The sequence below is a fragment of the Procambarus clarkii genome, chromosome 79 (genome assembly GCF_040958095.1).
Source record: "Procambarus clarkii isolate CNS0578487 chromosome 79, FALCON_Pclarkii_2.0, whole genome shotgun sequence".
In the NCBI taxonomy this organism is placed as follows: domain Eukaryota; kingdom Metazoa; phylum Arthropoda; class Malacostraca; order Decapoda; family Cambaridae; genus Procambarus; species Procambarus clarkii.
This window is the reverse complement of record NC_091228.1, coordinates 20,815,449-20,823,900: the sequence shown is the minus strand read 5'-3', so window position 1 is coordinate 20,823,900 and position 8,452 is coordinate 20,815,449. Positions and strand designations below refer to the sequence as shown.

General features: G+C 43.0%; 1 protein-coding gene across 1 annotated transcript; it reads left to right on the top strand.

Moving 5' to 3' along the window:
• Positions 1-6,613: 6,613 nt before the first annotated feature.
• On the top strand, positions 6,614-8,190 carry LOC138357694 (uncharacterized). The gene is made up of 3 exons (XM_069314681.1): positions 6,614-7,191; positions 7,304-7,440; positions 7,549-8,190. The coding sequence occupies exons 1-3, from the start codon at positions 7,134-7,136 to the stop codon at positions 7,711-7,713; spliced, it is 360 nt and encodes a 119-aa protein (XP_069170782.1). The 5' UTR covers positions 6,614-7,133; the 3' UTR covers positions 7,714-8,190.
• Positions 8,191-8,452: the final 262 nt, after the last annotated feature.

Below are 8,452 nucleotides of genomic sequence, written 5' to 3'. Positions count from 1 at the left end.
CCGAGGTAGAGAATTTTACAACAGGACTGTTCAAAATTATCTGAATAAGAAAAATATTAAGTTATATAGTGTATTTTCGGAAATGAAATCTAGTATAGTGGAGCGGGCCATCAAAACTTTAAAACATAAACTGTATCATTATATGACCCAGGCTAATTCTTTACAATACATTCACATCCTTCCAAAAGTTGTGAATGTATACAACCACACTTTCCACAGAATACTAAAAAATACTCCACATGCCATCCATAAGTTGCAAAACATTGAAGATATACGAAGACAGTTTAAGGTCATGTATTTAAACAATGACCACCCCATAACTTCCATCAGTCCACAACTGCAGGTTGGGCAGTATGTACGACTAGCAAAGCGAAGGAATACATTTCACAAGGGCTTTTGGCCCCAAAATACAGAAGAAATATTTCAAGTGTCTCATATCGATAGAACACAACCAATTCCAACCTATAAAGTCAAAGATTTAACCAACGAGCCGATCAGTGGTATGTTTTATGAGCAAGAATTGATTTCAACAACGCTTCCAGACTATTTCCCCATAACGATATTACAGTCTAGGAAGACATCGAAAGGACACAGAGAATATTTCGTCAAGTGGAGAGGGTACCCAGATTCCAGCAATTGCTGGATTAAAGCTCAAGACATCGTCAAATTTTGAAAAAAAAAATGACAGTTCAAGAGGACTCTCTCGTAGAGAAACACCATCAACTGTTATTTTTATTAAACAATTTATCACCCAAGAAGCGGAATAAACTAATCAAGGCTTTAAAACGACAGGAAATTGAATCAATTTGTGAAATTTTTGCCAATTTTCTGAAACGAAACATCCCAGTTCAACCTCAGATAATTAATGGACTACAGAGGTATCAGAAAGACATTCGTTCTGTGGCGCGTAAGAAAACTCCATTGTACAAAAAGAAAATCATTTTAACCTCTAGGAGAGGTGGTGCTATATTGGCAGCTCTGTTACCTTTGGCTGTATCGTTAATTTCCTCTCTAATTAAGTAATTACGTAAGAAGAGAAAAAAATGGTGAAAGAATATTGCCTAGTACCACGACTCGTTGCCGAAAAATATTTATTTAATAAAAACGAGAGTACTCCATCGCCTCTTAATGAGGTGGCTCCACCCTCTTCCACCTGTCGTAGAGGTGGAAATAAGTCCTTCTCTTTAAAAAACGAAAGCAAATGGGACAATTCGGCTAATAATGTTGGTGGCGGCTGTAAGCACCTTGGCTGTGACTCTAGCGGTGGTGATGATGGCGTGGGGGGAGTGGACACTCCCCCCACACCCCCTCCAGCAACAACAACTTGTGGACGGTGTTGCCACGGTAGCTCCTTTGAACGATATAGCCCTACCAGACAGGGGGGGCTGGTCAGACAACCTTTAAAAGATATTGCCCGCCCCCCCGCAGCGCCGGCCGCCGCGCAGGTGCCCGCCGCCGCGGGCTTCTTTCAACAAAAAACGCGGGACAGGTGCGACCGTCGCCCTTTAAAAAGACAAATAAAAAAAAGGATACATTCCATTCTACCGCCTGAGATGCGGGTAGCTGTTGCTGGGCCCACTCGCCACAAAGCCACCACCACCACACCCCAAAACCCAAGTCTGGACAACTTAATAAATGTGTATTTTAAAATAGGGGAAATTCCCCACGTCAAAACATTATTGAACATGTTTGAACAAAACAGTCAACAGGTGGTATGGGATAGTCGCGGGAATTTATTAAAGCCTGTGCAAAATTTAAATATTTTAGATATAATTAAAACTATAGCCTTTACTAAGGGGCAATTTAGGACGGGTGACAAGGCAGATGTAAGGATTTTACTGAAGGTGGCCGGTGTAGACCCATCCTTTATACGTAATTCTCGCGCCAGATCACAGTTAAAAGGGGGTAGGGGTATCCATAGGAGGCCCCATTGGGAACCGTATTGAAAAAAACCTATATGAAGCACATCTTAAACGACTTTATATTCAGTTGTGTATCCACCATGGAGAGAGCTTCTACCCCACCTGCAGCAGTAGAGGAGGGAGAAAAATCTCCCCTATTGAAGCGTTTGGTTGCTACTCAACGTTACTACAAGTTTGTCGAACACAAAAGTAGATTGATATATGCCTTATGGGATTGTTATGACCGTCTTGTGTTGAGTGCTCCCCCAGAACGGTTTTTTAAGTCATTTGGAGAAACGGTGAAAAGGTATGAGGAGTATTCATCTCAGGAGATCCAGACAGAGATTTGGCAGATGGAAAAATTAACCTTCCAACATCGTGATATGATTACAGCCTTTGAGTCTGGGCGGAGTGTCTATGGGCACATAAGGTGATCTCTACCCCACACCCCTTCACCCCTCTCCCCCCAGGTGGGTCACAGGTGTATTTAAAGGTCGCCCACCGCCGCTCCTGGAACACTATACTACAGTTGACGACGACGAGCTCCCCAGCACCCGCCCTCTCACCATGTCTCTGGCTTGTATCAAGACCGTCAGCGACGATATCACTGACTCCCACGCCTTTGGGGTGGGGGACGTCATCATCTACGATCTGGCTGCTGCTGTTGTGCGACCCTATGGACTGGCTTCCGTCATCTGGAAGACGTTCTCCTACGCCCGTGTGGAACGTGAAGGACTGGGTAATGCCAATAGGGCAATAATTCGTTGTCGGTCTACCCCGGGGGACATTGTTGTGAAGATAGCCCCTCTCCCCTCCGACGGACAAGATCTCATAGAGGAGCCCGTCCTTTACTTCAGGCCCACTTTTGTGGGGTTGATTTCTGCATTCGGGGCAGGAGCCCCCTTCGAGTCAAACCCAATAGCCCAGGAACAAGTGCAGACTTCCGCCGACACTCACTACGTCACTAACGTCACCCTGGATACCGCCAAGAACCGCAGGTACTGGCTCAAGATGAGCCTAACAAAGGTGGGCAATTTAATGGCGGCAACCCCAACCATGACTCGACTAGTGGTACCCTACGGCTTAGGGGCTTCCCGCGACGGTATGGTCAACTGGCACAAGGATATTGGACCCATGCTGCTGTCTCTTCATCAAGAACTCGCCAAAGTCAACAAAGAATTAGTAATCCTCAAACGACCTGCCGCTGTTACCCCATCAGTGGCACCCCTCCCGTTCGACGACCCAAGTGCTGATAATCTTACTATAACGCTCGACGCCGTGGTGGGAGAGGGTGGTACCACACCAAGAACCTCTTCTCGTTCTACTCCTCCAGCACCGCCAGCCACACCCAGGAAGAAGAAACACTCTCAGGAATACGGCTCCACCTCCACCGCCACCTCTCCACCGCCCCCTACAACGTCAACCTCAGTTAAACGGAGGATTGAGCCACTCCTCGACTTTGAAACGGGGGCGAATCGCCGTATCGACTCCATCCTCGATGGGGAGTCGCAGGAAATATTCCTGTTATCCTCCCCCCCGAAAAAACAACGAAAGCTGTAACCACCACTCCAGTAAAGAAGATGAGGTAGTGGCAGCTACAGTAGCCCCGGCGGAAGCAGCAGTGGAGGTAGCAGCAGCCAGCAGTAGTAGTAGCGAGGGGGGGAGTGGTTAATCACTATTCTTAAAAAAATGTGTGGGAATCTTCACCTGTTGTAGTTCTTTAAGTAGTTTAATAAAATAAAATATAAGTTATGTTGTTTATTTTCTCCCTTCTTACAAAAACCCATCCCCTGTATATTGGCCTTTCAGTACATAACGGGACAATGGGGGAAGAACATTACATATATCTTACCAGTCTCGATCAAGGAGATATTTACAACAACACGAGTTCAGCATTTACAAACACCATCCCAACACTACATTTAAACCCTTCCATTAAACATGAAGTGGCTTTAGTCAACATACTCCTCCCCAGGAGAATTAATGCCATCATAAAAGATGAGGAGGACTCTGGTATAGATATCTATGCCACTTTTAAACGTGGAACTCTTTCTAAGAGTCCAGAACACCTCATATACACCTTCCACCCAAAAACCAACATATTATCAAGAAACATCAAATTCATTACAGATGTGGTTAGTCGACAAATAACAACCGACATGCAGCTTAGCTTTAGGGATGATTTCAAAATATACTTCTCAGATAAAGAACCAATCCTCACCTATGACCAATCTGTAGAGAGGGTATTACTAGCTTCAACTCTTAACAGTGGAAGTACTGGCTCATTAAATTCTCTCAGCTTTCAATTTAAACACAGAATAGCTAATGTACTTGGTTTTGACAGCAGTCGCAAATACACCATTTATCGAGCAAAAACAGATGACATTACGTCAGCCTCCAAGACTGTGGCCTTATCGCCCCCAGACATTGACGGGGGTTGTGACTATTTACTCATTTATAGTGACGTCATCGAGCCTGAACGATACGGAGGGCAGATTGTAAATATCTTAGATGCAATCAATTATCATGACTCATATTCTAGAGGGGCTCACCCTCTAGTGTACAAAACATTAAACACTAACACGTTGGAGAAAGTTAGCATTAAAATAACAGATCAGTTTGGTCGAATGGTTAGTTTTGAAGATGGGAGGTCGGTTACGGCGGTCTTACATATCCGCCCTAAGGTATAGCAACATATATATAAAGAAGTGTTTAGCCTCGACTTAGGTTATTATAGGAAGAGACCTCAGAATGCGAATACCGTTCCACCCACCCTCCCAGGGGGAGTTCGGGGAGATATTCGCACCTCCCCCTAGGAGACATGGGATGAGAGGGGGGGCGATGAATGACATACGCACATTCCAAGCGCCTTATCTCAGATCTGGTGGAGGTTTCTTTGGGACCTTGGCTGGTATTGCTCGACGGGCCATACCATTTTTCATGAAAGCTGTAACACCTAGCGCCATCGATTTTGGGAAAAATGTCCTTGGTGATTTAAGCAGTGGTAAACGGGATGTAAAAAGTGCTCTGAGAACTCACGGTATTGATGCTCTTAAGAGTGTGGGAAAGAAATTGGTAATGGGAGGTAAAATTAAAAGACTCTCTAGGCGAAAAAATAAAAATAAAAAATGTAAACGAGGCCTTGGGTATAAAAATGATGTGTTTTCGCTAACGTAAGCAGTCATACTTCAACTTTCGGAGGGATCATGGGGGAGCCTAGCGGAGCTGGGGTCAAAATCCCTGTAGAATATTATAGTTCCAGTATTATTGACCAATTTCCTAGAAGTAACAGAATACGTAATGTGGAGAGTTCAATTGCCTCTACGCAGCAAATAGACGTTCTACCTGTCAACCTCCCCATTAATCAACGTTTGCGGGATAATTACTTAGAATTCCGCATCCCTGGAACCCAGGGCGCCTTCTTAGATCTAGCTAATATTGTTATAGATTTTAAGGTATCTTTAACGAAAGATGACGATACCACAAAATTGGAAGAGGATGACCATGTGGAATTTGTGAATGGGTTGTCAAATACCATGTTTAAAGGTGTTCAGGTGTTTTTAGGAGAGCAGGTAGTTGAAACAAATACTAATTTTAATTATTGGTCGTTTATTAAATTAATTACCTCCATGCCTCCATCAAAAATGTCTTCCTTGGGGAGAATTGGAGGCTTTCGTAGGGACTGGAGAGATGACGATGGTATAATCACTAATGAGTTTACAAATACTTATTTTACTGGAGCAACCGCCAAGGATAAAAAATTTATGGGTGATTTAAAAAGTAAAGGTTTGTCGATGTGTTTCCCCCTCCTATTGGATATATCATCCCTAGACCAATACATATTAGATAATATAGATATGCGACTAAGATTGGAGCTCTCCCCCCATGCCTGGGTCCTAAATACAAGCGTGGACGATGGCTCTAAGTATCGCCTGCATATGGATTATGCTAAGTTATGGGTGACGCGGGTGTTCCCCTACCCAAGTGCTTACCTGGCCTTAAACAGCTCACTGTTAGCATCCCCCGACCCCATAACCTATACTTTCAATAGAACCATTTCTAAAACATATGTTCTAGCAGGGAATCAAACTAGTCTCTTAATTGATCAACCATGGGCGCAAGTAATTCCACACAAGATATACATGATAATCGTTCCAATGAATTATTTCGCCGGTCTTCACCAAGGTAATGGATTATATTTTGAAAATGCAAAGCTGAAAAGTATTGCTATGTATTTGAACAATAATGCAATTTACCGAATTGGTGGCGATTTCGATAACCATTATTCCCGCCTTTATTATGAAACTTTGAAGACATTAGGCTTAGAGCGTGATTCACTACTGGCCTATGACTCTTTTAATAAGGGAAGATCAATATTCGCCTTTGACTTAACCACCATTCAAACAAAAGATTCCCTCCCTGTGGAGAAATCTGGCAACTTGCGTATGGAGCTTGAGTTTGGTGGCGGTGTTACATATAACAGGCTGGTTTTACTGTTTGGGGAAACGACCGGGGTACTATCCATCGATGGGCAGAGAACTGTTCTGTGTGACGTGCGAGCGTAAAAAAACATAATGAATTGTTATGATATAAATATTAATTTAAAAAATAATCTAGGGGATCGAGCACTCTACCTAGGTTGTTATAATGCTGATGAGATAGAACATTTAAATATATCTTCAAGAAAACCTATTGTTTTCATAACTAATATTTTACCTTCAAATAGCAGAATCACTATGGGACATTGGGTAGGAATTTATGTTGATAAAGTTAATCATCGGATGTTTTTTTTTGATAGTTATGCAATATCGCCAGTTACTTACGGACGTCATTTTCAAGGATTTATTAAAACTAACAAAATAAGAAAGGTGTTTGGAATGCGCTACAGACTCCAGAGTGATTTTACTCTCGCCTGTGGACTGTATTGCGTCATGTTCGTTCATAGGGTGAGCCACCTGGGGTTGCCTTCAACAGTACACTACTTACATAATGTATTTTCAAGCATTACTTTAAAATTAAATGATAAACGAGCCCTTGCTTATGCAAGACGATATTTTCCTATGAAACATCATTGTGTTAGGACATTTTGTAGAGGTATAGGGGTTGGTTCTTATAGGTGGTGTAGAGAATATTTTTGTTAGCTAGGCAACCTACCTAACAAGGGGTGTAGCCTCCTATAAAAACCCCTCTCCCCCACCCACCCCCCTCAGAAGACTGTCTTCCTCCTACGAAATGGGAGGTGTCTCTCAAAAAACACCTGCGGGGAAGATTGAAGTCCTTGAAGGACCTGGTTAGTATTACCCTATCTTTCTGCTAATAGATTTATTTTATGTTTTATTTCCCTCAATAAAAAAAAAAAAAGTTTGTATATCCTCTATTTCACCTCTTATGTTTTTCTCCAGTGCAGTTCTTGGGACCCGTCCACATTTGTAGAGTAGTAATTCTACGTGGGGGGTCTGCCCCAAACAAGATGCTGTTACGTAGTCTAATTGACGATGCCTGCTGTAGAGGACACAAGGCCGCTCCTGCAGGGGAAGAGGTATGTACTAGTTGTTCTTAGAGAAAAATATAATATTTTTCTAATAAAATATATAATTATATAAAAAACCTTTAATCACTATAAATTATTTCCCCCATCTCTTTCCAGAACACTTCCGATGAGAGAGAGGAGGAAACTCAGCCAAAAGGTGTCCACCCAACTCACCCCACCCCCCCAAGAGAGGGGGGGGATGGGGCTCAAGACCTTCCCCCACTCTTCACTGATGAGGAATCGTCACAATTCTACTCAGACGAGGATGGGGGTGTGGGATAGGGAGGGGAGGGGTAGAGCTGTAGTAAGTGAAATATGGCAAGAGCACTCTGTAAACTACAATTATTAACTAACATAATTATTTATACATTTTGTAGTTTTTACCTAATAAAGCATTTAATAAATTATTTGATGTTTTTTTTAACCTTTGGGGGAGGGGGAGGATTTATAATTTAATACTCCTTAAATACTCCCATATAAGGGAGGGGCCATTCAGACTTGTTCGAATATATATATATATATCCTTAATTAGTCCTATATATTTATAATGAGTGTAGTGTTTAAACGGAGATGACACAGTGTAAGTGACATGTGGTGGGGGCACACCGTAGACTACAATTTGAGGTGGGTCTATCTGTCAACCCGCCTCTGATTCCTTTTGTCCGATAAGTGGGCCTATCTGGCTCCCCGCCTCTGATTCCATTGTATGATAAGTACCCCCCATTGTTTGTTAAGTGCGCCTATCTGGCTCAGAATATACTACTGATATGGGGTCCAATACTACCCACAGGATAGGTATGGGGTCTAATACCACCCACAGGATAGGTATGGGGCTCACAACCACCCACAGAATGGGTATGGGATCCAATACCACACAGAATGGGTATGGGGGTCACATCCACCTACAGAAAAGTTATGGGGTCCAATAACACCCACTGGATGGGTATGGGGCTCACAACCACCCACAGGATGGGTATGGGGTTCAATAAGGCCCACTGGATGTGTATGGTTTCCATGGCCA

Bases quoted from the DNA above. Each gene is read 5' to 3' on its own strand.
- LOC138357694 (XM_069314681.1), top strand. From the start codon at position 7,134: ATGGGAGGTGTCTCTCAAAAAACACCTGCGGGGAAGATTGAAGTCCTT. The intron at 7,192-7,303 runs GTTAGTATTACC...GTTTTTCTCCAG, and splicing joins TGAAGTCCTTGAAGGACCTG to TGCAGTTCTTGGGACCCGTC. The intron at 7,441-7,548 runs GTATGTACTAGT...ATCTCTTTCCAG, and splicing joins CCGCTCCTGCAGGGGAAGAG to AACACTTCCGATGAGAGAGA.